This window comes from Sminthopsis crassicaudata, chromosome 1 (assembly GCF_048593235.1).
Source record: "Sminthopsis crassicaudata isolate SCR6 chromosome 1, ASM4859323v1, whole genome shotgun sequence".
NCBI classification, from domain to species: Eukaryota; Metazoa; Chordata; class Mammalia; order Dasyuromorphia; family Dasyuridae; genus Sminthopsis; species Sminthopsis crassicaudata.
Window position 1 is genome coordinate 183,286,094 of NC_133617.1, and position 19,951 is coordinate 183,306,044.

At 33.3% G+C, this 19,951-nt stretch overlaps 1 protein-coding gene across 1 annotated transcript in view; it reads right to left on the bottom strand.

Annotated features, from left to right (window-relative positions):
- Positions 1 to 19,951, bottom strand: part of MBOAT1 (membrane bound glycerophospholipid O-acyltransferase 1) — a 114,346-nt gene that overhangs the window by 35,192 nt on the left and 59,203 nt on the right. The window contains exons 5-6 of the mRNA XM_074272528.1: positions 14,042 to 14,097; positions 9,095 to 9,149 (exon numbers count right to left, since the gene is read on the bottom strand). Of these exons, the coding sequence (XP_074128629.1) occupies positions 9,095 to 9,149; positions 14,042 to 14,097 (111 nt within the window). The remainder of the gene's footprint in view (positions 1 to 9,094; positions 9,150 to 14,041; positions 14,098 to 19,951) is intronic.

Here is a 19,951-nt window from a genome sequence, read left to right on the forward strand (position 1 = left end):
CCAATATTTTGTGACAAATTAGCTATTCAACCTTGGCACCCCCACTCTTGTATCCATTGCACCTGGCACAATATTTTGCATATAGTGGACACATAAGAAATGTATTTTAAGTTAAAAAACAAAGTCCACAGGCATGTCAAAAAGCAATTTATGGAGTGGTGGCTAATAAAAAAATTTCCATATGGTACAATTAAGTGTTTACATGCAAGAAAACCACTCCACATATATCTTTCCTTTTCTTCTTTTTTTTTTTCCTGAGGGAAGTAACAATACTGCTTCTAATACATGGAAGCATTTCCATACAGCAAATTATTCTGAGAGAAAAAATAAAATATAATATGCTAATTCTGTCAAACAAAATATGAAGTTCCAAATGCATTCTTATATGTAGGAGGTATCCTTCAGACATTTAAAAAACCTTCATGAAAGTGAAGGATGGAGAAAAGAAAAGATAGAGCACAGCTGACTTTCTGTAACATTCTTGGTCTCAAAGATCTTCTGCTGATACATTAGCCACACCAATATCATTACAAAGAGTTACTCAGTTGACTTTTTCAGGTAACAAAGTAGTGAAAGACTGCAGGAAAGTTTGGGCAAACTGCTCTAAATGGCTTCATTATAAGCAAGTTTGAGCCTGAAGATTAAAAAAAGAATGTATTCAACTTCTTCTGAAAAAAAAGACACTTCTGGAATGTCATTGACAACGACAGAAAATGCCTAATGACATGAAGTTTCTAAATACTTATTGTATTGAATCAAATTAAATAAAAATCACTCAGATCATCAGACTGCTTGCCCAATATGTCATCTGAGTAATTTGTCTTTTGAGTCAAAATGCAAGCGAGTAGTGACATCTAGGCAGGAAAAAAAATCAATGAAGTCTAGTGTTTATAATACTTGCAGATAGATGGGAAATTACATAGGAAGAAGAAACCTTAAACTTTGTTATAATATCTCAACCAGTTTTTTAGAGAAGTCCTAAAGTGAAAATGACTGAATAGCATATTATTTTATCTATCTATCTATAGAATATAAATTACTATAGAAGATAGTTAGCTACAGACAGATTAAATGTTTTACTTTGATGAATGACAATGAAAGTAATATTAAAGTAACATAGGAAGTGATAATGGATAAATGTTCACATCTTTCTGCAATAGGATGGGCAGCTCATAGACCAAATTTGTTAATCTGTGATAATATGAAGTTTGATACTCTGGAAAATAGCAAATGATATAATAAAACATGAAAAAGATACTCACTCTGTAGATGTTATCATCAGGAAACAAGAAGAAAAGAATGCAAAAACAGAAAAACCCTGTATTAAAACTCAAAGGGCAAAGTGATAACAAATCTCCCTAGAAACTTTATCAAGAAACAAAAGATGTTTTTAAGAAACAGTGAAAGTGAAACTCTTACTATGAATGTTTCATTCTATTTGATATGTCTTTTTGCATTTAACTACACAACACACTAAAAATCATAAAGCCAATTTTCAGCCATTATTATATTGGGATAATAAAATGTAGAACATAAACTCCTTAAAAACAAATCTAACTCAGTTTTTGTCTTGTATCTCTAGGACTGAGCCCAATGCAGACACATAAGAAATTCTTATTGAGTTGAATTAACTGGATAGATAATCTTTACCAAGCAAGTTTGTTCAAGTAGGGAAGAATATAAAATAAAAGACTATTAAGAAAAAGGAAGAATGTTGAGGTTAGCCAACTATTACTGCAACAACTCATTTGAATTCATGATTCAAAGGCTGGAATACAAGTGAATAACTACTACTACATTTGACTAGATCTTGGAAATTAACAGTTTAGCTACAAATAGAATTTGAAAAGCAGTATCAAATATGACAGACTACTGTGCATTTTCACATGCCTGTTCCTCAAGAAAGGGATTTAGGATTCTGTCAAGAGTATCTCTAATGTAACATTATTTCAAAGCTTTGGTACAAATCAGGCTTGGACTCTTACTTTTTTTTAGACTCCACAATATCTATAGCCATTTCTATAGCCATCTGTGGATGGATCACAATCAGCTAAGAATAGCTGGGAAGGCCTATCTCAATCTGAATCATGATAATAAAATTGAAGTATTAAAAACTGCTGATAGTGATGGCTCTGAAAATAAAACTGATTAAATTTCCTTTTGGCAGTTTAAAAAAAATATTACCTCCTTTTCTGAAAACTAATCCTTTCTGTATCTGCTCAAAAGACACAAAGCACAATGTGTTTCTTTTTTTTCTGTCATGTTGATGGCTTCTTTTTTTCTTAGAGTTTGTGTTTATTTCTCATGTTAGCAGAAACTAGGAGATTCTAGATTCCTCACAAATCAGTAATTTATAGTGTAACTTGAAATGAAAATTTAAAACATTAATAAAAATTATAATGTATGAATTCACAATTATAATCTAAAATATTAACTTTATGGTCTAAACAAATTACACATGGAAGTACAAAGTCAATAGAGGTAAAAGCAAACTTAAATCATCACTAGCACTTCTTTATATACAAGTGAAGAGAGGTGATTTTTAAATTAAAATTCTTGGTTTTCCCCAAAATTACATGTAAATTTTACATGTAATTACATGTCAAAATTGTAATATTATTTTTTTATTTCAAAAACCAAATTATCTCCTATCCATCCTCCTCCCCTCTCTTGAAAAGGCAAGCAATTTGGTATAGGTTATGCTTGTGCAGTCACGCAAAATATTTTTATAGTTATGTTGTAAAAGAAAACAGAGACAGAAAAAAAAACCAAAAAAATAAAAGTATATTTCAATCTACATTCAGACTTCACCAGTTCTTTCTCTGCATGTAGACTACATTTTCCCTAGAGTCCTTTGGAACTGTCTTAGATCATGACAATATTAAGAACAAATAAGTAATTCATAATTATCAATTGAACAGACAATATTGCTGTTATTGTGTACAATATTTTTCTGGTTTTGCTCACTTTACTTTATATCATTTAATATAAGTTCAGCAATTTTTCCAGATTTTTCTAAAGTCTCCTGCTTATTATTTCTTATATAACAATAATATTTCATCACAATCAGATATCACAACTTGTTCAGCAATTCCCCAAACAATGGACATCCCCTAAATTTTCAATTCTTCACCATCACAAAAAGAGTTGCCATAATATTTTATACAGATAAGACTTTTTTTTCCTTTTTCCTTGATCTTATTGAGAAACAGACATAAGAGTGATGTATTGCTGGATCAAACCTTTTTGGACCTTTATGGACACAGTTCAAAATTGCTCTCCAGAATGGTTGGATCATTTCATTAATTCTACCAACAATGCACTAGTGTTCCAATTTTCCCACATGCCCTCCAATAGATTTTCTTTTTCTGTTATATAAGCCCATCTAATAGCTGTGAGATAGTAAATCAAGGATTTTTTAATTTGTATTTCTCAATCAAAAGGGATTGAGACCATCTTTTCTTATAACTACAGATACCTTTGATTTCTTCATTTGAGGTCCTTTAATATAGAAGCTGACAAATACTAATCCTAATAGTGATTCCATAATATTTAAATTATTTTCTTCTGGCTGTTTGTAATATTGTCTTGCTGACTTGGGAGATTTAGTATTTTGTTAAAATATTACTGGGAGTTTTCATTTTAAAATCACTTTCAAGAGTGATCAGTGAGGTGATTCTTTCAGTTTCTGGTTCTAGGATATAGGACAGCTTTCCTTGATAATTTCTTAAAATATGATCATATTTCCTTGATCATGGCTTTCAGGAAGTCCAATTTTTTTTGTAAAAAGCATTTTATTTTTTTCCAATTACATGTAAACCTAGTTTTCAACATTCATTTTCATAATATTTTGGGTTTCAAATTTTTCTCCCTCCTCTTCCCTCCCCAAGATAACAATAGCAAGCAAGCTAATATAAGTTATACATGTTATACATGTACAGTCATGAAAATATATTTGCACATTGGTCATGTTATGAAAGATGAAACAAAAGATGAAAACCTCAAAAAATTAAAATAGTTAAAATATTATGCTTTGATCTGCATTTAGATTCCACAGTTCTATCACTGGATATGAATAGTTTTTCTTTCATGAGTCTTTTGGGATTGACTTGGATTATCTTTTTTCCTATGAAATACATTTTTTTATTTTTTAAAAGCTTTTTATTTTCAAGACAATAAAATAAGATTTTATTGTCAGACAAGACAAAGATTCAAGACATTTTCAAAAAAGCATAGATAGTTTTCAACATTCACTCTTGCAAAACCTTGTGGTCTAAATTTTTTTTCTCCTCCCCCTTCTCTCCAACCTCTCCATTAGTCACCATATAATCTAATATATGTTAAACATGTGCAGTTCTTCTATACATAATTCCATAATTATCATGCTGCACAAGAAAAATCAGATCAAAAAGAAAAAAATGAGAAAGAAAACAAAATGCAAGCAAACGTCAAAAACAAAAGTGAACATACTATGTTGGGACCTGTACTCAGTCCCACAGTCCTCTGTGGGTACAAATGGCACTCTCCATTACAAGACTGTTAGAACTGGCCTGAATCACCTCATTTTTTGAAAAGAGCCCCTCCACCAGAATTGATCATTATATACAATCTTGTTGCTTTGTACAATGTTCTCTCGGTTCTACTCACTTCACTCAGCATCAGTTCATGTAAGTCTCTCCAGGCCTCTCTGAAATCATCCTGCTGATAGTTTCTTATAGAACAATAATATTCCATAACATTCATATGCCATAAATTATTGAGCCATTCTCCAAATGATGGGGATCCACTTAGTTTCCAGTTCCTTGCCATTTCAAAAAGAGCTGCTACAAACATTTTAGGCCCAGTAAAATACTGCTGAATCAAAGAGTATGTACAGTTTGATAACTCTTTGGGCATGTTCCAAATTGCTCTCCAGAATGGTTGGATTAATTCACAATTCTACCAACAATGTATTAATGTCCCAGTTTTCCCACATTCCCTCTAACATTCATAATTATCTTTTTCTGTCATCTCAGCCAATCTGAGAGGTATGTAGTGGTACCTCAGACTTGTCTTAATTTGCATTTTTCTGACCAAAATTGATTTAGAGTATTCTTTCATATAACTAAAAATGTCCAATTTCTTTGTCTGAAAAATGTCTGTCCATATCCTTTGACCATTTTGCCTTGGATTATTGTATTGCTAAGAAGAGTTGTCAATCAAAGTTGATCATCACATGTGTTATTCTTACTGTCTACAATATTGTCCTGGTTCTACTCACTTCAGTCAATTCGTATAAGTCTTTCCAAGTTTTTCTGAAATCCACCTGCCCACCATTTTTTATAGCACAATATATATTCCATTACATTAATATACCACAATTTATTCAGCTATTCCTCAACTGATGGAAACTCCCTTAATTTCTAATTCTTTGCCATCACAAAAAGAGCTGCTATAAATATTTTTGTACATGTAGGTCCTTTTCCCTTTTTTTAAAATCTATTTGGGATTTAGGGATTTGGGATCTCAGAGATAGTAGTAGTATTGCTGGATCAAAGGATATGCACTGTTCAATTGCTCTTGCTCTTTGGGCATAGTTTGAAATTGCATTCCAATAATTCTTAAATTATTTCTCCTGGATCTAATTTCCAGGTCAGTTGTTTTTTCAATAAGAAATTTCACTTTTTTCATTTTTATTAATTTTTTGATTTTGTTTATTGTTTATTGTTTATCTCATGACATCATCAGCTTCCACCTAATTCTAATTTTTTAAGGAATGATTTTCTTCAATAAGATTTTGCACTTCCTCTTCCACCTAACTAATTCTACTTTCTATGGAGTTCTATTCTACAATGAATTTTATACAACTTTTTCCATTTAAACAATTCTGCTTTTTAAGTTCTCTTCAGCGGAATTTTGTGCCTCTTTTACTTTTTGGCCTGTTCTTAAGATGCTATTTTCTTCAGTCTTTTTTTACCAAGTTGTTGACTATTTTCTCATGATTTTCTTTTTACAATTTTTCCTCTATCTCTCTTATTTGAGTTTTTAATTCCTTTTTCAGCTTTTCCAAGGCCTGGCACTAATTTACATTTCTGGCTCTGTTTGTCTATCTTTGATATCAATGTCTTCTGGGTTTTTGTACTTACTTTCACCGTCACCATAGTAATTTTTATATACTCAGGTGTAGTTTTTTTTGTTCTTTGTTTATTTTTCTAAACTATTTCTTAACTTTAACTTTATGCTAAAATTAGCCTCTGCTACTAGAATGAGGTACTGATAAGTAGGTTTTATGTGTGGCTCCTTTCAGAGTTGGTTTTGGGAGTTCTATAAGTTTTCAGTACTTTCAAGGTGTTATGATCTAAGGAGATTTGTGATCATTATTTTCCCAGCCTGTATTCTTGTCTATAAGTAACCACAGGCAACTCTTCTCTGCTCTGGAACTTTTCAGAGTCTCCATTCTTGCTGGTACTCTTCTTTGCCCTGGAACTGTGGCCCTAAACCACAAATGAGAAAGACAACAAAATACCTGCATAGGGTCCCCTGTAATCTCCTTCTGATCAGTTGTCCAACCCCCTTACCTCTGGAAGTCCCTGGTAATTTAGTCACCTCCTCGCCTGCTGCTGACTTATTGGACATGACTTGTGCCAGCAAAGCTTATGCTGGACTGTGCTCCCAATAAGACAGATCTTTCCTTCCAATCTTCTAAGTACCCTTAATCTGGAAAATTGTTTCAGCCTCTCTTTTTACTGTTTCTGCCACAGAATTTGTTTTTAGGTGTTATTTTAACATTGCTTGGAAGGGAACTTGGAAGAGCTCAAGCAAGTCCCCGTCTTTACATACCATCTTGGCTCCACCTCTCTCCTAGAATGATGTTTTTAAAGTTACTCAACTAATTAGTGAGAAATCTAAGACTAGAACCCAGATATCTCAATGCTTAGTTCAATATTCTTATGCCTGGACCATGTGCTACAAAGCTCACAAAAAACCTTTAAATTTATAGTATGCTAAAATTTTTCATCTATTACAAATGATACAGCTATTTCAGTATTTTCCTGGTGCTTCCAAAGTAGCAGAAATTTTAAATCTCTCCTTATCATTCTTTTGTCTTTATCAGTACAGTGATTAATATGACATCATGGTATATCAAACAGACTGCTAGGTTTAGAGTTTGACAATCATGAGTCAAGTCCTACCTTAAACACTTAAGCCCACTGAGCCTCAGAGACAATAACAGCATCTATATCATCAAAATATCATTAGGATCAAATGAGATGTGCATACATTGCAAAACTTAAAAGTGCTATAAAAATGGTACTAATTTCTACTATTAGTGATTTGGGAAAATGCTTTCTTAACACCAGAATTTGTTTTTTGCTAATATACATGTTCAGTTCAAAGACTAATATGTGCAAATTTTTCTCAGCAGAAAATAAAGATAAAAGAGAAAGAGTGATAATAAAACTATGCTCTTAAGGCTAATAAAGGTTTTTATCCCAAAGGACTAGAAACATTTTCTCAAATAAATTTTTAGCTGTCTTTGCAATATCCCTATGACTCTGAGATGAGCGAGCTCGTCGCCTTGTCAACAGATGATAAAATAAAATGCAAAAGAATTATATGGCTTGCTCAAAGTTTCATTTAATTACTTGAATTAATATAATAGAAACCAAGACTCTTGACTAAACTACAATATTCAGTATAGACATTGTAATGGAAAAGAGCTGAGTTTTGTCCAAAGGAAAAGCCAAGAACAACAAAAGTGAATCATACTTTACTTCTATTCAATTCCTGTGCTGAATCTGATGACCCTTTTATTTTCTCCCTGCCTCCTAACAATGCCGGAGAACATTTACTTGAGGATAATCCATGGTTTCAAAATTGGCCCATAACTGCTCAATTCTAATGGATCTAGTTAAAGCCATTTAAATATTATCATCTACAACCATGTAGTCAGGTTTTTCTCTATGTTTCCAGATATATTGAAGAAAATAACACAACTTCCTTTGTCTTGTGTAAAGTGTGAAAGAATGGCAGTGGTTAAGAATTATTTCTTAGTCATTTCTATCTATAGTTTGTTGAAAGTTAAGAATTAGTAGTCCCCAGACTTCAAAAAAAATTCAAGTCACCATTCCATTTTTGGTTTGTTTTTTTTTTTCCAGTTCTATCTTCTCTCCCAATTTAAATACACATATAAAGATTCAACAACTACTTCTATGCTCTATGAATGTTTTCTCTAATACCAACTTAAAGTGCTTAGTAAAATCTTTTCCCAATTTTATCAGAGTGGTTGCTATTTACAAGCAGAGGTTCATAAGGGCATAGAAAATAGAATTCCTTAGGATATACTTTAAGATATTTAATATGTATGGGAATGCCTGCCATCTAGGGGAGGGGGTGGAGGGAAGGAGGGGAAAAACTTGGAACAGAAGGGAGTACAAGGGATAATGTTGTAAAAAAAAAATTACCTATGCATATGTACTGTCAAAGAAAATGTTATAATTATAAAAATTAATAAAAAAAAGAAAGAAAATAGAATTCTTCATCCCATTGTGCCCAGGCAGGCCTCTCCCAGGGAAGAAAATGAGCTTTGCCTTTTCAAGTAATCTTTGACACCTCCTTTGCATGATATCTTTCCAAAGAACAGGTTTGCAGAATCTGAATTCCAAATGCTACTTTTTATTAATAATGAGGATAGTGATAATCATGATATTTACATGAAAAAGTGCTTTACATATGTAAGAGAATTAGTACAATAAATGTTTAATGCATGGAGTTTCACATACCCTTTATCCCCCCCCCTTACATATGGCTTTAAATGATTAAAGTGTAAAACTGCACTAAAACTTTTGGAAGACACTGTATTATCTCATTTGATCCTCAACAACACTGTGATCTAGGTACTACAAGCAATACTGTGCCTAATTTTATAAATGAGATATATACATACATACATACATGTGTATGTATATAAATATATGTATTCTAGTATACGTATATACTATATACACACATTCATACATGAATATATGTGTGTACATATATGTATTATGAATGTGTGTGTGTGTGTGTGTGTGTCTCAGAGGCTTGATAATGTTTAGGAAAATAAGAAACTTACTTTATAGCAAGTCGAAGTTGCTCAGGAGTGAGGTCCTCAGTTTTTCGGCCCAATCCTAGAAAGAAAAATATTATAAAGATGAATGAATGAAGTTGTCATAGTCTGTCTTCTTGGATGAATGCTTCCTTTTATGATAATACCATGGGAGGCTGAAGGCTGACTCTTTAGAGAACATGTCAGTTAACAAAATTCAGGACATTTCCTCTTCAAAACTAGTTCTCTTTGACCTAAAAAAATCTGATCTTGCCACAATTTGCTCCAACAATCCACAGGGCTGAGATTTCTATTTTCCCCAACCAAAATACATAGGAGAAACCACTTGGCTCTAAACACTAGAGAATAGGTATAACTGGTCAGACATGAGTCAAAAATATGACGGAACCTCATAACCACTGCTAGTGTGATAGTTTCCATTTGACCCTAGTTTAAATTTTTGAGCCATAAATTACTTTGGATCAATATAATTTTTCTACTTTCGACTTTTCTACTTTCAGAACTAAGTGAATTGGGCTAGTTTGAAGATTTGAAGATCACCTGTCTCAGACACTGTTTTAAAATATTCCTTCTTCTAATTATTAAAAATGATTATTATTATCATTGCTAGCATTTAGAAAATGCTTTAAAGTTTATATATATTATCTCATTTAATATCAACAATACCCCTGTCAGGTAGACACCATTATTTTCATTTTACATATGAGGAAACTGAGGCAAGAATAGGTTCAGTGGCTCACCCAAGATCACGCAGCTAGTAAGTGCCTAAAGTGGGATTGAATTTAGGGCTTCCTGACTTCAAATCCAGGACCTATGCATTACAACTACAAAACAATTATAATTATAAGCAATTATAAACAGTTTCTCTGTTGATTGGCTGAGCTACTGGTAATATTGTGCCTTAGTATATATATATATATAGTCACTCTATATGATTATTGTCCTTGAAAGCACATAAAGGGAAAGAAATATCAATGGTGCTTCTTAGAGAATTGGTCAGTGTTTGGGGGTAATACCTTCTGTGTCATGTTCACTGGAGGACTCGGCTTCCCATTGCTAAGCAGAACACAGCTCCCATTTTTTTAGTCAATAATTATGGAGTAGTCCCAACTGATAAATGGTCAAAATATATGATCTGTGCCTAGAGGGCTATAAATTCATGCATATCCTTTGACCTAACAAACCACTACTTGGAATGAATACCAAAAGAGATTCAAAAAAAAAAAAAAAAAAAGGAAAATGACCTATATGTACAAAAAATATTCCTAGTAACTCTTCTCAGGAAAAAAAAAAGGAAACTGAGGGAATTACCCATCAATTGGAGAATGGCTCAATAAACTGTGGTGTGTGTTTATGATGGAATATTATTGTTCTATGGAAAATGGGAAGCAAGCTGTTCTCAATGAAAAAACCTAAAAAGTCTTCCATGAACTTAAAAAAGGTGAAATGTACTGTATACTAAGTAATAGCAATGTTCTGAGATGACCAACCTTGAATAACTGCTATTCTCAGTAGTACAATCATCTGTGACTACTCGGAAGGACTTTTTATGAAAAATCCTAACCAAACCTAGAGAAGGAACTGATTATGTCCAAATATAGATTGAAGCATTCTCATTCTCTCTCTCTCTCTCTCTCTCTCTCTCTCTCTCTCTCTCTCTCTCTCTCTCGCTCTCTTTCTCTCTCTCGCTCTCTCTCTGTCTTGTTCTCTCTTCTCTCTCTTTCTTTCTTTTATACTTAATTTTTCTTGAGAGTTTTTATTTTCATTAGGTTGAGATATTTATGGTTTTTTTGGTCACAACTTGACTTTTATAGAAATGTTTTGCATAACTTCACAAGTGGCTTCTTAATTGTGGGTGAGGATAAGGGAGACAACCTAGAACTCAAAAATCTTAAAAACGAATGTAAAAAAATTGTTTTGAGTATAACGGGAAAATATTGAATAAATAAAAATTTTAAAACAATGAAAACTACTTATGAAGTATGGCAGAAAGAATCTTGAACTGAACATAGGACTTGAGTTTGAATCATGATTATTTCACTCAGTACCTATATGACTTTATATAAGTCATTTAACCTACCTAGTCCTTAGTTCCCTTGCCTATAAAATGAGGAATTTTGATTAGATGATCTTTAAGATCCCTTCCAGCTTTAGATTTATGACCCTGTTTTTATTAATCTCTCTCTGTCTCTGTCTCTCTTCTGTTTTGAATGCTAGACCCCAGGCTTCTGTCCACTGCACTGGCGTTAGGGAATGCGAGAGGAAGAATGAAGAAAAGATACCCTTAGTTCCTATATCCAATCACCCATAGAAATCAAGAAAGAGAAGTTTTGTTTTAATCTTCACATATTCTGTTTTGAAAAAGTTGAAGTATGCCTTGGCTTTGTTAATTTTCCAATCAGTGAGTCAAAAAACCAAACCTCATGAAGAAGAGCTTGATAGAAATTTGTATAAAAGTTAAAAGAAAAATGTGCAAATCTTTCTTTCCCTACAGGAGAGCAATATTCCAGGCATCTCCTTTAGTCCCATTTTGTGAAATGAAGCATAAAAACCACCACAGTGACGGCACAGAGAAAGAACGCTCTCTCCGGAGTTAGGAGACCTAGAATAATGCCTCAGTTAAGACAATGTGTTCTGTGGCAAATCAATTAATTTCTTGAGTATTTCTTTCCTTATTGATAAAATGAATATAATCATCTTTTAAGCCTAAATTAAGAGCCCTGTAAACACTAAAGGCAGCTACATGGCATGGTGGATAGAGTGGCAGGCCTAGAGTCAGGAAGACTCCACTTGGTGAGTTCAAAGCCAACCTCAGACACTTCCTAGCTGTGTGATCCTGGGAAAGTCACTTAATTCAGTTTGCCTCAGTTCCTCATTTGTAAAATGAGCTGGAAAAAGAAATGGCAAACCACTCCAGTATTCTTGCCAAGCTAAAATAGAGTCATGGAGAGTCAGACATGACTGAAAACCACTGAACAATAAATTAAGACTCTACATAAATGTGAGCTATAATTATCTTCTCTCCCAGTTGTGATGGTCCTCTAGGTCCTAAGAGAACCTAAGAGAAGAAAACTCAAAAATAGTCCTGGCTACCTTCACTAGAAGGACTTCTTTGGCACTGGGCACACAAAGAAACTTGGTTGGTATAAAATGAAGACATGTTGGAGTCTGGGGAAATATATCTCCCACCATGCAAAGGAAAACCAGCCCAACTCAGGGTCATTGCACATTAATACATAAATGCTTGTCAGACAAATTATTAACTAAATCTCCATTTGTATTATTTGTGTGTACAAAATGCACATGTTCCTCATTTAGAGTCCTGAAGTCCGTTAAACTAATAGCAAGTCCTTATCATGTACAGAAAATCAAGAGCTGCCGCTCTAGAAAATGTATTATTAACTTGACCTCAAAGTAGTCACCAATTATAAGGGTAATTAAAAAAAAATCCAAAAAAAGGGCAGAAAAAATATTTTCCTCTTACTAGAAGAAAAAAGGAGAAACATTTTATTGCAATAGCCAATGAAACAGGACAAAATGGACAGAAACATATGCAAAGAATTCATTATTTCCAGACTCAAAACTGGAAGGAAAAAAATCTTTAAGAGTAAACCTATTCTTTGCTTGAATTCATCCAATACTTATTAGGCAAATAGCAGGGACTGAATCTGGTCGTGAATTTATTTTATGTTGTTAATTGCATGGCTAATCTATTGCCAAAGGGAGTTAACTGTAAACTAAGGCACTAAATCTAGCTATTTTGAGTACCTCAGTCTAAATATCAAAATCATCCAAAAAACAGCTAGAGCAGAGATATGGATTAAAGATACTAAAGGTTACAAATAAATTAAATTCATTCCCAAGCTTTTGAAAAAGAAATAAGAAATATGGCTATGAGACAACATCATTTTTCTTAGCTTCTTAAGTAGAAAATTCAGCAGGTTAAAAACTATCAAATCAGTGTGTATAACTATTAAAAAGAACTTTTCAAAGGTGAACTAGCTTTGTGCTATACTAACAAGAACACAGAGTGCAAAGGCCTGACCAGTTGTATAAGCTTTAGATAAGTCATTTAATTTCTACAAGTATCAAATAAGTTTCCTCAACAATAAAATGGAATTACAACACTGGTACTACTTAGTCAACAGACTTGTTCTGAGGAAAATATATTTGTTTTCATGTAAGTTATTATTTTTGAAAAAAAATATAAGTATGATAAGGCTGATAAGATTATTTGCTTAAATCAGAAGCCCCCACTTTTGAGATTGGGCATTTGAACATCCCTGGACTATATTTCCTAACTTGTAAAAGGAGAGTCTTGACCTAGATGCCTCAGAAGTCTCCTCTTGCTTGCCATCTATAATTCATTTGTTGGAGCCTAATAATAAAACTTGTTCCTCTCCTAAAAATAGATTAATGAGAAGAAAATATCTATTTGTGTGCACTTAGAAGTACCTCTTCCAATGTTTTACACCATCTTACTATTCCCATTCAAGTCATGTGTCAACTAATGATAGGGAAAGAGAGATGGAGAAAGCTAAAATATTCCTTTCTAAAATGTTTAACAGTTCAGGTAAATATCATCATCTAACAATATCAAATGGTGCTTAATTTTTTATTATTTCTTAACTTTCCTGGAATTTGAATGAAGCAAAGAAAGTACCACTTTTCTTTAATAGCACTGATAATAAAAGGAAAAGAATGTCACTGGAGAGATTCAAATCTTATCAAGATAAAGAGAAAAATCTCTCCTCTCAGCAAAAATATTGCAGCAAATTTAAAGTACTGTCTCAGGAATCAAGATGCTGAAGGAGTTAAGGCTAATTTTGGGGCAACACAATTACCAATAAGATGAAGATAAAGCTCTCTCTACTTTCTACTGATGATCACCAGTACAATGTAAGAAAAAGGGAGCCTAATGGCAATGTGGCCGTAAGGAGAATATTTCCTCACCATCATGAATTTGAAACGCCAGGGTTGTGATCTTCTGGGTCACAATCATCAGTGGCCTACAAAGTAAAGATACAGAAGATGTAAGCCTTTTCACACATAGATGGAAAACTAATTCTAATTATAGTATGTAATAATAGTTATTATAATAATTTTCAACTCCAAAACTTAAAATAATGAATTTGTATATCTCATGCAAAATAACTTTTATAAATACTTATATTATGGTCATATAATAACACATTCACAAACAGTAATTAATATTCTTCCACAGATCCTTTAGCTGTGCTTTGGATATTTTTCTGACAACAAATGATAACAAATGATTACAGAAGATTTATTTTAAAATAATCTCAACAGCTACAGATAAACCATAACCAGGCACATTTAGTGACAAGAAAAAAAAGTTCAGATTGGCTTGAGGCCAAAACACATCAAAGACAAAAAAGTGCTTTCTTTTTTTCTGATTATCTTTAAATAAATATTCATGTGTGAACTGAAGTCATTTGCTTTTCCACAGGTTATTTCATCTTTTGATTCCATCTTAATTTCCCATTTTCTAGCCTTTTAAAAGGGCAAATCTGTGATAAAGAAGTAACATTAATTTTAAAAGATAATTACTTAGGGACACTAGCAAACATTCACCAATAACTCAAGACCTACTTGAGAGGTGAGATAAATCCAAAAGTCCCAGGATCAGACTGTAATCAGATTCTAACAATTCAATTGCAGCAACAAAATGATTAGCCAAAAAATTACCTAATGATTCCTGCATTATAAGGTTCTTTTTCTCCCATCTTCATTCTAATGGCTATTATGGCCCTAGGCAAAAAAATTTTGAACATTTTGAAAAAAACAAGAACTAAAAGAAAGCAACTCAAAATGTTCTACAAATTACAAAAGATTATGAGATTTTATATATGACTCTTGGTTGATAGTGAAGCTATCCTGTACATCTTAGGACAAACAACAGTGAAAAGAATGATGGATTTGGAGTGAAATGACAAAGAATTGATTCCTAGCTCTGCTATTTAATACACTTTAACAATGGGCAAATCCCTTTAATGTTCCTGGGGCTCAATTTCTCATTTATAAAATAAGTAGGTTAGAACTCCTTTGAGTTCAAAATCTTGAATCTTGAAAGCCAAGGTAAGTAACTATAGGAACAGCAGCACAAGCAACCTAAACTTTGTACTTTTGCTCTGTAAGATTTTCTAAGGTACCCAGATTCCTAGAATGTTGCCTAATCAACTTAGAATCATCCCTGACATTATTTGCTGATAAAATATTACAGGGTAATTAAAACTGTAATATATTTATCATAGAATGGTTGTAATTAAGGAAGAAAAAAACTAGGTCCCAAGTTTTTTTGTTTTGTTTTGTTTTGTTTTTTGCATTACAGAAGATAATTTCATATTATATAGTTCCCAATGGTCAATGACCATTAAGTAAGAATAATCCTGCTGGGCTCCAGTTCTTACATCTGTGAAATGGGAAAATAACATCTCTCTTCTCTATCACATGGAGCTGTGAGATTTCTAAGGCAATATGTTAAGAACTAATGTCAAGTAGTTTGATTATTGAATTGATTATTGAATAAGTTCAGGGATACAAGGGAAATTTCAGAAGTTCAGGAAGTTTTCAGATTTAGAAACATGAATTCAAGTCTTAGCTTGCTATCTTAGGCAAATCATTTTATTTTCTTAGTTTTCTCATATTTCCATACATTTCCATAGACATATTTCCTCATATGTAAATAGAGATAATATTTATACTACTCACTTCCAAGGCTACTGTGTGATCCAAAAACATAATGTATTTAAAGTACTTCATGTATTTCAGGTAATCATACATACACATATTTGTATGCATAAGTGTCCAGATACAAGATAAACATCAAGTCTAACTAGCTGAAGCAGCAAGGTATTCTGTGGAAAAGAAAAATGACATCCCTTCCACAATATCTCTCAGACATGGATGGAGAATTCCGAAGATCTTGAACCCAAGATTCTGGGAAGAGCAATGTTTTTCAGGCCATCAGTACTGTTTCTAGCCTAGTCTTTCTGATGAGTGGGGATCCTCAATACTGGCTAAATAAGGCCTCGAATCGTGTATGAAACACTAATCCAGAGTAAAATTTATTTTACTGCAAATGTTTCCCCTACTACAAAGATTGTATGCAGGATAAGTTCAAGAGTTGACCTTTAGAGTGAAGCAGCTTCCAACAAGCCACTTATTTTTCCTAGAAACCTAAATGTCTTGAGGGCAAGCCATATGACATGAATTTCTAACTGTGCCCACAGTGAAGCCATATCTTTAATTAGGAAAAATTTGAAATGTATTCTCAGATACCTTGGGTATGAGTAACCCAGGTTAACTAGTGGGTTCATTTCAGTTCCTAATTTAAGTTTGGCTCCAAATGGATAATCAAATGGACCATGAAGCAACACTGCCCCTCTAAGAAGGAAAAAAAAAAATTACTTTCTTCTGTCTTGGATTTAGCTTGACAACATCTCGGGTGCAATCACCCTGTATCCTGCACAGCTGAACAGGATTTAAAATGCTCGAATCAGGAAGGTCTTGACAATTATTCATTGAAGTTGGTAAATGAGTCTTTAAATCTTTACCTTAAAATAAATCTGTTCTAAATTTCATATAATTTAGAAGGGGAGAAGGACAAATAAAACAACTAATAATAGATTAATTGTTGATTAAATTAATTAAAACACCTCTACCATCATGAATTTATAAAAAAAACAGTTGGAGAGAATTCTAGATATGCAAAGGAAGAAAGGAGTGCATTCTTCTTTGAATAGGGGTTCTTAACCATTTTTATGTCATGGACTTTATTTGGCAATCTGGAAAAGAAATCCATGGAAATTCTAAGAACATTTTTTTAAATAATTGGAGGAACTGCTACATTTCAGTTCAAAGTTAATGAAAATTGTACAGGTTATTTTTGTTGTTTTCATCCAATTTCACAAACTTCCTAAAATCTATCCACAAACGCCTCCATGAACCCCCAAAGTAAGAACTTTTGTCTTGGCAGTATGAAAGAAGAAATATGTATTTAAGAATGTACAATAGAAAAAAGTAAAATAAAATAGATTAGGTTAAAGAAAACAATAAAAAGATATATCAGAACATAAGATTCTATGAATCAGAAACTTTTTTTAAAAAAAGCATTAATTTCATTCTAACTTCTTATTTCTTTTTCTTCAAGCATAAAGTAGAATGATGTATAGTAGGTAGTCAAAAAATATTTATTGACTCCTTTTGTCTGCTTACAAACTGTGGCCAAAACTGAGAAACCAACTAATGGTTACTTTCTCTAATGCTTAAAGTCATTATTAATTTTAATGGTCATTATTTCCAGGAGAAAATATATGTACATAGTTTTCAGTAATTATATGATATAAAATGACATATTTATAATATTATAATTATTATATATAAAGTATGCTTTACTAAAAGCAAAAAAAATCTAAGATGATATTTCTAAACCTGAAATGTCAATTTAGGCAAATGGGTGTTCTTTTTATGAAATTATTTCCAATATGTGCATGTGCATCCCACCAGTACAAGAAGGGCAAAAGGAGATAGGACATCATAAATGGCTACTTGATCCAGAATAAGAATTGTCTATAGACAATGAGGCTTTATAATCTGAGCTGAACTCAAATGTTCCACTCCCAAAAGGCTGCATTCTGTCCTTGAATTTGTACACATACAGGGCTCCTAATCCTCAATCATAGCTCTTTCACTTGAATCCATGGGAACCATTTAACCATTTGAAATCAAGAATTTGTATTGGATGTAGGAGGGGTGGTATAATTTCTGAGTTTTTCTGTGGGTGTCATAATGACAATCAAAATAAAAAAGAGCAAAGGCAAAACAAACTTTTTTCCTCTCTCCAGAGTTAATATCATATTTTTAAAGGGTGGAAGAAATAAAAGGGTGAAAGAGGGGACAGGGGCAGAGATGGGGCTGACGCCAAAACAGCTAACTATCCTTTGCAGGTGAGAATCTATCAAAGCAGATCTGACACAGAGGGCTCTTACTATTTAAAAGTGGATTTTTTAGGTTGAACATATTAATGGATTCTTTTATTTACAGTTTTAGAAACTGCTATCATACAAGTTGAGCACTGACTACAAGAAGAAGGCAATAAGGATGAGCCTGGTTGGGTGTGAGCAGAAATAGAACAATGCACTCACTCAGCTTCCCCACTCTAAGACCAAAGGTAAGATGATGACTTAAAAGTTCCCTTGGTGATGAGGTTCTGGGATGGATGGCAGAAAGAGCCTGAAGTACTGATAAAATTACTTCCTGAGGTTAGGAGGGAAAGGTTTGAGGGGAATCAGTTTAACCTTATAATCCCACCCTCTGTGAAGATCCTGGGTAGCCCCACCTTGCTGTGTCCAGCCAGAAATCCAAATTATGTCAAAACCCCAAAGTTCAATTTCCTCTGTAAATCTGTCCCTGGCCCATGACATCTTTGGGGTGTCTTTCCTTTGAGCCCCCACAGCTAACAAACTCTTGTAGGTGCTAAACTCCTCTATGAATTTAGCCTGCTAGTCAATGGAGTACTCCCACACAGAGGAGTATACCCTTTCTCCTGATTAATTGTGAGTTCTACTAGGGAATTTGTCTTTTCTACTGCTGATTGTTAAAACCATTTTGGTGTTTAACTAAAAGCTCTCCCAAATCTATTTAATATTTACTATTCCTGGTGTCTATTGTATCTTTTCATTTTGTCTGTAACTTCTTCTAAATAAATCCTCATTTTGCCAAAGAAAATGGCCGTTGTGAATCTTCACATGGCAGAACCCCAACATTTGGTTCCTACATCAATCTCATCATTTAATGTTAAAACCCAACCACATCATTTGGAACTAGAAACTGCTACCTGAACCCATGCTATGAACCCAAAGGATCATGGTCTGGATCCCCTGCCTTCATGCATTTGGGAGTCATAGATCATAGCAGAAATGGAAAGAGACCATTATTTTGGCCTATTCCCCATACTTAATGACCCATACTTAATGACCAGCCTTGAAGAATGTCCCCTGGCCCTTTGCCCCTCAGTCTGAGAGTCAGAGAATCTTCATCTGACAATGTCAGGGAACTCAAAGCGGTCCAACAAAGGAAGTAACATATTCCCTTAAATCAAAGGTTCTTAACCCTTTATCAATCTTAAAGGTTTTCAGATAGATTTCAGTGGGTCCAGGAAAAAAATATACCTCTATTTCCATTATTATTAGTTTTCCTTTGTAATCCTGTGTATTTTATCATATCCATTTTAAAACATTCTGAGAAGGGAGTACATATACTTCACTACACAATCCAAGGAGTCTGTTATACCAAAGAAAGGTGCCCTAAAGGATTAACTGCGAAACTATGAATACAAAGATAACTCCCCTATGCTCTCTACTTTAACTAAATTCTATACAATAATTCCTGTGTGATCCTATAGAATAAAGAATATTTGGCTATAACTTAACAAATCTTTCCAACTCTAAATCCAATGAATCTCTGTCCTCCTGTTTCAGGGCTAGCCATTACTTTGTTTTGCATTTGTAGGATGTCAGATCAGAACATAATGGGCTAGCACACATGGAAAAAAAGAAAAGAAAAACATCTTTCTAATCCAGGGCATTGTATGTGAATCTGCAAATTCAGCCTCCAAACTATCATACTCAGGGGAAAACAGCAGTCTTTCATTCCAAGATATTTCCACTGTTTAATAGGCTCATTCTGCCAACAAAGTATATTTAACATGCCCGATTCCCACCTCCCCAGATGTAGGTTTGAAATGACTATATATTACCAAGAGACTGGTTGGCAGGATACCGAAGAGGTGTCAGGATTTACACATGAGTCAACGTGAGACCCTCTGAAAAGGCTCCTTTT